Source organism: Stigmatopora argus, chromosome 4 (assembly GCF_051989625.1).
Source record: "Stigmatopora argus isolate UIUO_Sarg chromosome 4, RoL_Sarg_1.0, whole genome shotgun sequence".
NCBI classification, from domain to species: Eukaryota; Metazoa; Chordata; class Actinopteri; order Syngnathiformes; family Syngnathidae; genus Stigmatopora; species Stigmatopora argus.
In genome coordinates this window covers 9,004,615-9,018,716 of record NC_135390.1, presented here as the reverse complement: position 1 = coordinate 9,018,716, position 14,102 = coordinate 9,004,615, and the positions used below count along the sequence as shown (strand labels likewise).

The window sequence follows — 14,102 nt, the reverse complement described above, 5'->3', positions numbered from 1 at the left end:
TGAATGCTTTTATTTTCATTATACAAGTATATAATTTATAAGTTTAATGATATTTAAAGCTTCACAACGAAGTGCACAAATAACAACAACAAACAAACAAATAATTAACAAATAATAAACTACATAATCAACAAATAACAGAAATAATTAAATAATAATTATTAAATAAATATATGATTAGTCAACATCAATATTTACATCGAAGGTTCCATTATGTAGAAGTGGTATCAATATTAAAACAAATTGAATCAAAAAAACTTTATTTGAAGTGCGTACTAGTCCATCAATAAATAACAATAATAAATAAATAATAATAACAAATGATTATAAATAAACAATCAATAAATAAGTATACATGAGTAGTCAACATCGATATTTAAATCGATTATTACATTATGTAGAAGTACTAGTCGCAATATTTTGGCAAATTGAACCTGAAAACTTTATTTGAAGTGTCTACTAGTCGTCGGAAGGAATAGTTTTGAACAAATACGAGCGACGGCGTTCTCCTCAACTTTGAAATCCGCATGAGGTGCTCCACAGAGAAGCTTTGTGCGAGTTAAGAGGAGGAGGAAAAAAGAAGGGGCGCAGCATCCTGGCTCCACGCCGAGCATTAAAACTAACGCCAACTCGTGTGCCATAACTCGGCAAAAATGGACATTTTGGCTGCGAGTCATTCAGAACGCATGAGCGGACTCCCGTGAACACAGCAGGTAATAACACGCTTTAAAACTCGAGTCACCTTAGCAACCTCATGCTAGCTCCTAGTACACTCAAACGTGCCTTGTGCTCTGCCCGGCTCATTATAAATGACTATTATTGACATTTATACATGCACACGCTGTGGTTTTTATAGAAATGAACGCGGGTGGTTGATTTACAGCCCGGTCATGATTTATGATATCAAATTGAGCCGAATGAATAAACACGTGAGCGCTTGCTAGCTACGCTAACATGCTGCCGTGTTTGCCAATTCAAATTGTGGCAAACGTTTTATTAGGCGTCGTTAATGAGAACGAAAAACAAGAAAAAAAGGAAAAAATAAGGAATTAAGTCCTAATCGATGGCCCGCAGTGACTTTAGCTCATGTCACGCTACACGGCGTTGTAAATTGTGTGAAAAGTGACAACAGTAACACAATACGGGCGTACATTTGAGCTCTGGGCAGCTGTTTTCAGACGTGGCAAAAATGTTCACGCTATAGTACATGAGTAGTGATATAGATACGTGTGTAATAAATAAAGAGGCTGGTAAATGTAGCTACATGTATGTCGAGGTTAGAATATCTTTTTTTTCTGTCAAAATCCGCGTTAACTCATTCGCTGCCATTGACGGCGAAAGACGACAAATGTATTTAACATGGAGAGTTGGAAGGGATCATTTGATGCCATTTATTGTTTACTTTAAGATTCTAAATGGCCAGAAATTCACCTGCAGACGAAAAAAAGGTTTTTTTCATCGATCAAACAAATCAGTATTCATTTCATTTAAACTTTCATCTGATATTCACAACTAATCTCATCCCAATTTCAACACATTACAAAAAAATAAACTTTTTTTATTTTTTTACATGTTCCCATTTTTTTTAAACCAAAAAGCCATAAACAGTGCGGTTCCCACACAATTTCTCCAAATGTTGCACCATTTAGTTGCTTATGTGACCCCTCCCGACAACTTGACTTATTGTGATCTAATTGATTATCAAATGAATGCCTATTTTGATAGTTCATTGTTTATAGACATTGTTTACCCTAGAAATTAGTCACCCTCAATGTTGTGTGTAACTACCAGGAAATTTCTCTTTATGGTATGCGCTGTGTTTCTCTTCCTTATCTAGACTGCCTCCCCAAAGAGGAGTGTAACACCTCATACAGTTACTCCTAACTTCCCATTTATAAACATATCCTTTTACTTTGGAATGAGGAAGCTGAGTTCCAGATAGTTCTGCTGTGTAGCGTATTAAATAGGGCCTGCTGTCTGTTGTATCGTTTTTATGACTGCAAAGAATTAACACACTGTATTTTCAAGGTCTTAATTCCTAACATTTGGCAGTTTTATCATCCAAGATGAAGAAGACCATATTCTGATGTTTATAGTGTTATTTCCTATTTAAGTATTACATTTGGAGGCTAAAACTAATTTAGTGGACTTCTCTAATTTCCCTAAATACAAGCAACATTCATTCATGTTATTACAATAAACATACAAATATGATTCCTGGGCTGTAACGATTGAACACTAAACAAATATATTATTCTATTGATAAATCTACAGATGAATCAGGTAAAATTTTATTTTGAAGGCAAAAAAATCCGTATTTACTGGTGATTAACCAAATAATGTGTGGACCAGTGGACAAGCGGTTAGCACGTCGGCCTCACAGTTCTGGGATCGGGGGTTTGATCCCAGGTGGTTCCTCCCTATGTGGAATTTGCTTGATCTCCCCTGGCTTGCGTGGGTTTCCTCCCACATCCCTAAAATATGCACGCTAAGCTGGATGCACATTCTAAATTTCCCATAGGTATGATTATAAATGGTTGTTCATCTCTTTGTGCCCTGTGACAGGCTGGCCACCGTTGCAGGATGTCCCCTGCCTGGTGCTCGTAGTTGGCTGGGATTGGCTCCAGAACCTTCCGCGACCCTTGAGAGGATAAGCGGTTTGCAAAATAAATAAATGAATAACCAAATAATCATGTTTACTTGTTATTTAATGATTAAACACAACCAAATAGACACGATTTAAAGGAGGTCACAGAACGTAAAAACAAAGCCATACAAACACACTCAGTTACCGTGTTTTCCACATTATGTCACACTTTTTTTTCATAGTTTGGCTGGGCCTGCGACTAATACTCCAGAGCGACTCATATATGATTTTTTTTTCTCTCTTTGACCATCGACGGGCAGTTATGTTGTTTTTTAGGCTATAGTTATCTGAAAACAATATTACGTTAACAGATTCCTATTTAGCCTGTTGTAATTCTATCCTCCCATGATCTACAGATTCCAGATGCCCTTAGGAGACACAAGTGTCCATATTGGAGTGTTGCACAGATGATTTGAACAATGTATGCGGGTGAGTTTTATCACATATTTTTCTCGTTTACACAAGTTCATACTTGTGCTTGTTCACACTTTGGTCTTTCATGATGTCCAACTGCAGCCAGAATGTTGAGTGCTTTTCCTGCATTGTCTTTAGCCCTGCAGTCGCCATAGTCTCTGTAGGCGGGCCATTGGTCGGAATTTGACTGTGCAAAGAGGCTTTGACCAAAACCGAAGAGGACGCAACATGACCGTGGCCAATGCAAAGTCAGGCTCAGGTAAGCTAAGGACCTGTGGGACATGAATCATGAATTATTTTGCTGTTGTTGTTTTGAAGATTTTACAGTTGGCCCTGTTGCACAAGGGAAAAATTACTAAATGACATTCTGAGTGTTTTGGATTTCTTCGCAATACCTTACAATATTTGTCCACTTATCTAATTTTGTGATCATCCCTTCTATATGTGTTGAAAGCCATTTCGCACAATTTCCATTTTGAAACTACTGACTGATTCCTGCATTTTACAAGGCTTTTATTCAGTAGCAGAGCTTTGCGTGTGCTTTGGTAGATACATTGGGGCAAGAATGTTACTGTGACTATCTGCGTGAAAATATATTAGGGAGCCCATTGATTGACCGTCCCAGATTGGTCTGCTCTTTTAATCTCAGTATTTTCATTTGCCATGTTCTTCATGTTCTATTCATTTTGCCTCTCAAGCCATGCAGCAGGTTCTGGACAACCTGAAAGACCTGCCCACAGGCTCAGTTGCGAAAGACATTGACCTTATCTTCCTTCGTGGCATTATGGAGAGCCGCATCGTCCGCTCCCTTGCTAAGGTACAAAAAAATGGGCCATCCTGTAGCTACTATTGTACTCCAAGTTGAAGAACCATGCTTTGGAGTTTCTTCATTTTCATAATGTCTCCTGTGTTCCCTCCCTATTAAAGTGACCAAAAAGCAAAGCACACACACACATATGGTACATGTAAGAGTCTAAAATGTACTACAAAGTGGACGGCTTTCGGCCCTGGTAGAACGAAAGAAAACATTTGTTGAAAATTCATCTAAAAAAACAAACAGTACATAGATGACAAAATATTATTGGAAAAATTCTACAGATGTTTGTGACTAACAGACAACGTGTACATTCTGTGTCGGTGTTGACAGGCCCAAGAGCGGCTCGAGGAGGTCAAGTTAGAAGCGGTGCATAATGAAAACGTTCAACTAGTTGCCGAGATCTTGGAATCTCTCGGCAAGCTCCCGAATAAAGATGCTGCTACTGCCGAGCTCTCCCAAATCCTTCAGGAGCCTCATTTTAAGGTGGGTTTCCCTCCTTGGCCAGATAATAATCATACCTTGTTTTCTTAGCTTGTCAGAACTATTTTATTCCAATTGGTACTTTGCTCCCATTTTCCACCCCTCATTAGCTGTGTTAGTCAGGAGGAGGGCAGTGTTTTAAATGGACTAATGGCAGACATAGGTTAATGTGCGTAATGATTGGGTACAAGGACTGTATCATCTCCAGTCTCAGTAAATCTTTTGGTGTTGCTGATGCATGTTGTAGTCTGACCAATGTTGTGGGGGTTTCTGGGGTAAGAACATAAATTGGGATTGTAGGAGCCAATCAGGGATTGATTGGGTCATGTTCCTTATTGGTGTGTTGTTTGGTATATATTTCCTTTAATTTTTTATGTTTGATCATTTAGTTGGGGTGACTATGATAATTTCACAGCATAGTTGCCTTTGGAGTTCATTGACTTGGAAGTGTGGGTGCAGACAAGTGAGATAAAACATTTTTATTGTTAAGAATTCTTGACGTCAGGCTGGTCATGTGACCTGTTCTCGGCTTTAATAGGTGTGGCTCAGTTAACGGCAGTCGGATGAAACCACCTGCTGATAGCGACATGGTTTTGGACCATGCGACATGATTTGTTATGGAGATTGCTATTAAATAGATTAAATATAACTTTCTTGTCCTGTTGTCTGCATTCAAGACTACACGTTAATCCGGTTTCAAGAGGTGTATTGAAGACGTTGGATATACACACCTACAGGGATCTTGTTTGATATTAGTGAGGATAACTCAGGCTACGTGTATTTGGTGGGATGTTATTTGTGTATTGTAGTGTAGGGATTGGTAACCTTTTACTTTTCAGGCACCATGTTGGAAATATTTGTTAAGAAGCTTTTCTTTTTAGGGGCAAACTGTCCTTTCTAATAACAGAAGTTCACCACGTTGTTGTTTCTATCTGTCTAGTCAAATCAACCATAACTTCATTTTATTTGTATAGTTTTAGGATAGTCAAGTATCAGTCATTCATTACTTTCATTTTGTAGCTTTAATTCTCAGTTACAAACCCTTTTAGAGTGGATTGTGGGTGTTAGCATTACAATTTGCGCAACTGGGAAAACTAATATTGTGACTTTTTTTCTCTGTAGTCTTTGATTGAGGCTCATGACCAAGTGGCTACCAAGTGCTATGAGATACCCAATGACACTGTAAACTGCACCGCCACCTTAGCGAGTTGTCTAATACCCGCTGACGCCATTAGAATGATTGGCATTCAGAAGAAAGCTGGAGAACCACTGGTAAGAAAACAATCCGTCCTACAGCACTAATGATTGCTTCTCACCTGGGGGGCGAGCAAATTTTACAACTAGATGTAAACTGTGTACACTGAAACTAAGGCTCAACTTTTTAGCCGAATGTCTTTAGTAGTCTCAAAAATCTTACCTTTACTACCTAAGCTTGATAGTGTGTCTGACCAATTATTTGACATCCTTGAATTTGGCGAACTTTCCCAGGAATCATAATTAAATTATGTTGTAAGTGTTCTAAAATAATATTAAAATTCTTTCACATGTTGGAACTGACTGAAATCAAGAAGTGACTCTCGGCTTTTCCCTGTCATCCCTGTCAATGACGGCAATAAGTGTGGAATCCATTTTGACTGACTGGCTGTCAACAGTCCAAAGCAAAATGGATTTGGCATCTATTGCAGTTAATGGGTGTTTTTAGTTTAAAAAAATTACAAACTACAGCAATTGATGTCTTGTGATATATTATGCTACCATTATGGAAATAATGATGGATAGTTTTTCTTATTGTTATTTTGACACTTTTATATAATTAAAACCTGGCATTGAACTTGTGTATGTTAACATTTCATATCCAATGTATGTCACACATCCGTCTTTATCCACCATCTGCACGACCTAAATGACTTTGTCCATAAGGTCTACCCGTTGTGTGATTTATGACGTGTGGCGGCGTGATAACAAAGCAATTCTTTCAGGGGGTGACCTTCCGCGTGGAGCGAGGGGAGATGGTGATCGCGCGGATCCTTCACGACAGCTCCATTGACCGCCAGGGCATGCTGAACACTGGGGACATCATCCGTGAGGTGAACGGCTGCCAGGTGAGCGGCGACCCGCAGCGACTGCAGGAGCTGCTGAGAGACTGCAGTGGTAGTGTCACCCTCAAGGTGCTGCCAAGCTACAAAGACTCACCTGCCCTTCCACAGGTGAGGAAACTCATGTAGTTTCTCCCGGCTATTCACAAAAAAAATCTTTTTATATCCACTAAGATGCCAAAAGATGACCAAACTAAAACCTGAACATTTGTGATTTTTTTTTTGTGGGAAAGCTCCCTCTCCTCTATCCCCTGGGGATTCATTTATACAGTGGTACCACTACTTACAAAATTAATTTGTTCCAGAAGTGGTTTCATAACTTTAACTGTTCCAAGGTTCCCAATACCTCTAAACCAGTGGTGTCCAAACTATTCCACATAGGCTTGCAGTGGATGCAGGTTTGTGTTCCAACTGATCCAGCATGTACTGTTAAACCAAGGAGAATGCTTTTGAAGCAATCAGCACCTGACTGTAATCAACTGATCACAGTTTTAAGAAATCAAATTTGTATCCTCTTCATTGGTTGGAATGAAAACCAGCACCCTACTGCGGCCCTTGAGGACCAGTTTGGAACCCGTACGAGTCGTACGGTGTTTGTAAGGTTTTTGGGGGGTTTGTAAGGGGAATCATAATCATTTATAAGGGCAGTTATCGGCATAGGTTGACCGGTATGTAAGACCTTCAAAAACAAAGAGAAGCACGATGGTCGTGGGAGTTTCTTTTTATTAAAAATGTACCAGGGCAGAGTGAAGGTATGAGGGAAGCAGCGTTGGGAGGTCGATGAACGTGGCGTGGATGTCAAGAGCCGTAAGATCTGTGGGGAAATCCGTGGCGAAGGTGCAAGAGGCGTGGGCGTAGACGTGGTCCTATGGCAAAAACAAGAAGTCATAGATCAGCCAAGGAGAATAAGAGGTAACGTGGGAAAGTACTGGCGGAAAAAAATGCTCAAGACGATCAAGTGAGGTGGTCAGGCTCTGGGTGGCTTAAATAGGCCAGTGATGGTGTTAAGTCTCACCTGGTGTGGATTCTGAGATCAAATTTTCTCATTTAGGCGTAACCTGAATATTTTGTATGTAGAGATGTTGGTAAGAACCTCTTGATTATTGATAGGAAAGAGAATTCTCTGAAGTGTGCGATCTCAGAATACCAAACCAGAGTAAAATCAGCCCAGTGGAGCGTCTATAAATAGCCCCCAAAACACTATCTGAGCTGTAACCTCTCTTACGCTTACAGTGACAGTACAGCAGCTGTGGACAAGACATGTGACCTTCTTGCTAGGGAAGAGTCAAAATTCATCTACCAATGAGGACGTTTAAACTTTATTTATAATATCTGCTTCCATACATAGATTTCCATACATATTACATAAATAATGGTATGCTTTTATATTTTTTAAAGAATTTAGGGGTATTTGTTTTAAAGACCGTGGAAGGAATTATACTAATTCAATGTAAAATATGGTTTTTACTAACAAAAGTCCAAGTTCTGAAACCTTCTGGAACCAATTAATTTTGATAAAGTAGAGGTACCAATTTAATGTGTTATTTGAATTCAGTTCCCTGGGCACTTATGTATCATAAGGGTGTTACTGTCACTCCATTTCACATTCGGAATTACCCTATTTTCTCGCATATACGTCGTATTTGTAAAAAAAAAAGACTGGGTCAAAGGTACGGCTTATATGCGCACAAATTAGACTTGACATGGCATTACTTGTTATAGCGTTTCGTCTTTGTTACCTTGCAGTTTCGTAACTGCAAGGTAACAAAGACAAAATGCCAAAACGCAACACAATGCCGCCGATGCAGTCATTTATTTCAAAATACAGAAAAGATAAACGGCTAAAACGCTAAACAAAATGTGAGAAAATACGGTAAATGACTGAAACAACTACAGCTCCATGCTCTGTGTTGTAGTAATACATTGAGATGTGACTGTCATTTCTTGACAGGTTTATCTGAAGCCACATTTTAACTATAACCCAGCCTCAGATAACGTGATTCCTTGTAAAGAGGCGGGGCTTGCCTTCTCTAAGGGGGACATCCTGCACATTGTTAACAAGGAGGACCCCAACTGGTGGCAGGTGAGTTGACACGCTTTGCTCAATGGCCAACTACCGTGTGGTGTTCAATTTCTATTTTACAGGAGGCGAAAAATTGTGTGACTTTTTTCCCTTGCCTTGCAGGCATGCAGCGTTGTGGGCGGAGTCACCGGCCTGATCCCCAGTCAGTTTTTAGAAGAGAAGAGAAAAGCATTTGTGAGAAAGGACTGGAATCTGTCGGATAAAAGTGAGTATCACCAGCTGGCATGTCAAAGTGGGCACGCAGCCCAAAAAACCACTGATGAATTTTGTGCGTACCAAGGCATGCTCTGTGGAAACCTCTCAGTAAAGAAGAAGAAGAAGAAAATGATGTATCTCATGACAAAGAATGCAGGTACGCCCGCTCCACCTTTCCCTTCAAAATCTTTTCAGACACTAGAGGAGGAATTGTGGAAACACTTGTGCTTGTGTTGAAATCCTCAGAGTTTGACCGCTACGAGCTGCAGATCTACGAAGAGGTGGCCAAGATGCCGCCTTTCCAGAGGAAAACGCTGGTTCTGATTGGTGCCCAGGGTGTCGGGAGGCGGAGCCTGAAGAACAGACTCATCATCATAAACCCCCTGCGATATGGAACCACCGTGCCCTGTGAGTAATTCTCAGTCGGTGAACAAATCGCTGTGGACAAGAGAGCTATATTTCTATTTTTAACTTTTGTTAAGAGAATTCTCTCATCTCACCTAATTTTCTGAACCGCTTTATCCTCACTAGGGTTGCGGGGGGTGCTGGGTTCAATTCAGGGTGTCCTCCACCTCGGGCCCTTAGTCAGCTGGGATAGGCTTCAACACCCCCCACGACTCTAGTGAGGAGTGGTTCAGAAAATGAATGAATGAATAAATAATACTTAGAAGATTTACATCTTGGTCTGACAAGTGTTTTTTTTCTCACACTTAAGCCCAAACATCTAGACCAGGGGTGCCAAAGTCCAGTGTTCGAGGGCCAGCATCCAATGTTTTCCATATTTTGTCCTTTCAGTCACATCACGCAGTCCAAGAGAAGAAGAGCGAGACGGCCAGAACTACTGTTTTGTGACGCGACATCAGATGGAGCAGGACATCAAGGACGGTCGCTTCTTGGAGCACGGCGAGTACGACGGAAACCTCTACGGTACCAAGATCGACTCCATCCACGAGGTGGTGGCGGCCGGCCGCACCTGCATCCTGGACGTCAACCCTCAGGTGAGCGCCCGGCTCCATTTGATGCCATGTTCTGATGCTTACCTGATTGTGTTTAGGCCTTGAAAGTGCTAAAAACTGCTGAGTTCATGCCCTTTGTGGTCTTCATCGCCGCTCCTGAGCTGGACACCTTGAGAGATATGCACAGGGCTGTAGTGGATGCCGGCCTTACAACCAAACTACTTACAGTGAGTTTATCAAGCCTGGTGCACCCGCTAGGCTAGACCCTCGGTGTCCAAACTTTTTTCTCCAAGGGCCACTTTTCAGAAAATTGAAATCAACTTGAAATCCTTCCACTTTCATGTGTTAAAGAGAGGATCTTAATTTGTTAAAAAGATCAAGTTTATTTTTTCCCCAAGTATTAACTCACTGGTTACCATTGACGGCAATAGATGTCCAATCCAATTTGACAGGGGGGCTGGCAGCGATCTAATGATAAAGTAGACCGTCCATGGCAGTAAAACATGATTATTTTCCCAGTCAAAATGGATTTGAATGTTAGTGGGAGTGAAAGAGTTAGGGACTACCAGCAACAAAATAATCCTGAGCTATAAAAATATTGTAAAATAAATAATTTTTGTATTAGGAACATGAGAAAAGTGGATTCATCGTAAGTTAGCTATGGACTGCATGTCACTAATCGCAATTAAAATGGTTAATCGCTTGACAACACCATTGTGTATATACTATATTTACACACTACTGAAACAAACTTCATAAATTAGAGAAAGTCCATTTACTGCATAAAAAGTCAAGAAAATCACAACCAAGATATCTATCAGATTATATTGTTTTTTTCTACACATTAATTAATGTAAAACAAAATACTGAAATCCAGTTTTCTACATTGGTTGGAAATAACAAAGAGTCAATGTTTAAGGGACTGCTTCAGTTTAGTGCTACAAGTGAGAAATGCAACAGAATTTAGGCTGTATTGAAGATTCTTTTCTGGGAAAAGCCAAATGATTTCTGTCCACAGGAGAACGATTTAAAGAAGACAGTGGAGGAGAGCGGCAGAATCCGCCGCGCCTACAGCCACTTTTTCGACTTGACCATTTACAACGACAACCTGGACAAGGCGTTCGACCAGCTGCAGGAGGCTGTAGAGAGACTACTCATAGAGCCACAGTGGGTTCCGGTCAGTTGGGTCTACTGATGTTGCGCACCCCCTTTGATCGGACTTGACCCTGCTCGTCCGGAGCTGCTGCGCCTGCCACGTGAAACGGGATGCCGCACTGCACACTATGCAAGTCACAGCGCACGGGAAGTGTACTTATTTATTAGCAAACTATCAACACAGTCATCATATCCATTGGGAGTCATTTCGTGACAGTGTTTTGGCTAGAAAACAATTTAACACGTTATTTAATGTCACATTTGTATGAAAGTGGTCTATTTATTCTACTAAGAAAATGGAGGGCTTGCTTTTGAATGATACCTCACGTCGGTGTTTGCGTTTACTCATCTCATTTTGCCACTTTTTGTAGTTCTACTTTTAGTCGTTAGCACCACTTAATGAGGCTGCTTTTTTCTCCGTTTCAAGTTAAGTGGAAATTCCGATGGAGGATCTAATGGAACAAAGAAACTGCAGTGTCCATACATTTCCCTTACTACGCCAAGCACAGGTCACATAAATGTGAACGTTGTTTGTTTTCACCTCATGGTGCTACATTTGACTTAAAAAAAAAGATCGTTTGAATAAACAGGGTGCTGTGCCTCAATAAGATGTCCCTCTTGATGTGATCTGATGTAAACTGCCAAACATATTTACTGACTTAAAAACCAAGTTGTTTTACTTTTATTTCAGAGATGTATTTTCAAATGTTAAATAAATGTTTTTTTTTTAAATCTAACTACTACTGACTCCTGTTTTTTTAACCTAAGAGAGGAAAAAAAATGCAACTTATGCTCAGTGAAACTTCACAATGGTGATATAATTCATAATATGTTTTAAGCTTTTGCTTAATTTGGATGTATATTCTACAATAAACAAATATATTAACCTACCAGAAGCCTGCCAGCATTCTCCAAAGTGCAGAGAAGCATCACCTTTAAGTGGGCAACCTGTGAGGAACATCACCAGGACATGGGCCTGATGGATGCAAATAAAAAAGCAGAACATCATTAATAAAGACTGGAGATTCAATAGATAGGTTTCGGTGGTTTCTTTTTTGGAACTCGTTTTACCTTGATCTGGCAAAGTCTGCTCTCCTGTAACCTCAAGGATGAGTGTTCTGGGCAGGCATGAAGGGCTGCATCTTGTCTTCCTATTTGGGAGTTGCCAAACAATTATTACAGGAAACAGAAACCTTACATGAAATTTAATAAACAATCAAAATAAAGAATGAATGAAAATAAGTGAGTGCTCCATGCTATTTTCCGGACAAGGTGATTAAATATACAGACTGACGTAAACAACTAGGAGAAAGTTGGCTTTTAATTTTTGTAGAAATGATTTATTGTGAAAACAGAACAATTGCCAATTGGAAACGGGTGTTTAGCACTCGTATTTAAAACTATCATTACATACAACACATCAGGAACTAAGTCGTGCCTCTGGGTGTCATTTTTGAGTGAGCCTTTAGCCAGCAAACTGTCCATTGATGTCTCGGCTTTGTTTGATTAGATTAAAAGTCTTTCTACACGACTCAATAATGGAGAGAAAACAGACAACATACTTTTTAAATCGGCGTGACGCTAATGCTAAGATAACTAGCCACATGGAGCACACAGCCCAAACTTAAATTATTGACGGTGTGTTCAACCTGGCATTAAACTAACACATTTGTTGGCGTTTTTGGCTCAATTGATTCCTAAAAAATCTCCCGGTGGCGTGATAAAAATGCACTTAGGCCAGTAAATTGCTCACCGACTTACCTCGCTGGCGTGCTCGTCGTCCGTCTTCATAGAAAGGCTGTCCGAAAGGACATGTATTAGAAACTTTCCAAAAGAAGCGACCTAATGACGATTGCACAGTTTTCTTCTTTTTTTCATCATAAATGATGCAGTAGCACTGTATGGCATCATTCAATTGATTTGCAAACTTTGTGCAACGTTCAATATTTGGGTCCTGCTGCTCGATCTTTCTGTTTATAAATGGTACTCACGCTCGAACGATTCAATGCCCGTGAAACGCTCACCACTCTCACGGGCATCAAGCTTCGTTATTATTGCCACTCGTTTCAAATGAAATGGCTTGCCTCTTCCTTGCAACTCCCTCAATAGAAGCCTTTAGCTTTTTACCAACCATATTCAATATTGGATGCATGAGATATTTAATGATACAAATGAAAAAGGTTCTTTGCACACTGGAGATACGTTCACGCACTTCCGCATTGCAACGAAGAAGGTAGATGCTGGGTGAGCTGAGCTCTCACAGCGCCAGGCGTCGGTATTAGCGGCGGAAAGAAGTACTACTCCGAAAAAGGCGCGAAATACAAAATTGGACTTGCGAACATTTTTGGACTTAAACGCAATTTGCAGACATGTTCGAATGTACCGTTGTTCGTAAGTTAAAATGTTCGTAAGTAGGGGAGCGTCTGTATATAGTAAGGTTTTTTTCTTTAAAAAATCGACATAGTATAGTAAGGCTAAGAAAGTCGGAGAATAAATCTGACTTCTGATTCTTCTCCTAGTTATTGCTGTGGTCCAGTGGCAAAAATATTGGTTCAGAACTTGAGGTGGGAATCAGGAGTGAGTTCAATCCCACTCTTTGCAATTCACAAATTGTTTATTGAGGTAATGAAAAGGATAAATATAACTTCCAATCACTCCATTTCAGAAGTCACTGTGGTCCAGTTGCAAAGACAAACGGTCAGAACTTCTGGTGGACTCAAGTTCAAATCAGGAGTGAGTTCAATTCCACTCTTTGCAATCCTCAAATTGTTTATTTAGGTAATGAAAAGGATAGATATAACTTCCAATCACATCATTTCAGAAGTCACTGTGGTCCAGTTGCAAAGACAAACGGTCAGAACTTCTGGTGGACTCAAGTTCAAATCAGGAGTGAGTTCAATTCCACTCTTTGCAATTCTCAAATTGTTTATTTAGGTAATGAAAAGGATAGATATAACTTCCAATCACTTCATTTCAGAAGTCACTGTGGTCCAGTTGCAAAGACAAACGGTCAGAACTTCTGGTGGACTCAAGTTCAAATCAGGAGTGAGTTCAATTCCACTCTTTGCAATTCTCAAATTGTTTATTTAGGTAATGAAAAGGATAGATATAACTTCCAATCACATCATTTCAGAAGTCACTGTGGTCCAGTTGCAAAGACAAACGGTCAGAACTTCTGGTGGACTCAAGTTCAAATCAGGAGTGAGTTCAATTCCACTCCTTGCAATCCTCAAATTGTTTATTTAGGTAATGAAAAGGA

At 40.1% G+C, this 14,102-nt stretch overlaps 1 protein-coding gene across 6 annotated transcripts; it reads left to right on the top strand.

The window, feature by feature from the left end:
• Positions 1 to 471: 471 nt before the first annotated feature.
• On the top strand, positions 472 to 11,575 carry pals2a (protein associated with LIN7 2, MAGUK p55 family member a). Of its 6 annotated transcripts, XM_077598411.1 has the most exons (15): positions 472 to 713; positions 2,566 to 2,657; positions 3,004 to 3,076; positions 3,200 to 3,320; positions 3,760 to 3,878; positions 4,209 to 4,361; positions 5,481 to 5,630; positions 6,338 to 6,565; positions 8,406 to 8,537; positions 8,640 to 8,742; positions 8,818 to 8,889; positions 8,979 to 9,140; positions 9,528 to 9,730; positions 9,787 to 9,915; positions 10,707 to 11,575. In XM_077598411.1, exons 3-15 carry the CDS (start codon positions 3,071 to 3,073, stop codon positions 10,881 to 10,883), a joined length of 1,755 nt encoding a protein of 584 aa, XP_077454537.1. In that variant the 5' UTR covers positions 472 to 713; positions 2,566 to 2,657; positions 3,004 to 3,070; the 3' UTR covers positions 10,884 to 11,575. The 6 variants fall into 6 exon arrangements, with proteins under 6 accessions (XP_077454537.1, XP_077454536.1, XP_077454539.1 ...); XM_077598410.1 differs by lacking the exon at positions 2,566 to 2,657; XM_077598413.1 differs by lacking the exons at positions 472 to 713; positions 2,566 to 2,657; positions 3,004 to 3,076; ... (1 more) ...; positions 3,760 to 3,878; positions 4,209 to 4,361 and adding an exon at positions 4,720 to 4,821.
• Positions 11,576 to 14,102: the final 2,527 nt, after the last annotated feature.

Coding starts and splice junctions, on each gene's coding strand:
- pals2a (XM_077598410.1), top strand. Junction 3,879..4,208: donor TCGTCCGCTCCCTTGCTAAG/GTACAAAAAAAT, acceptor CGGTGTTGACAG/GCCCAAGAGCGGCTCGAGGA. Junction 8,538..8,639: donor AGGACCCCAACTGGTGGCAG/GTGAGTTGACAC, acceptor CTTGCCTTGCAG/GCATGCAGCGTTGTGGGCGG.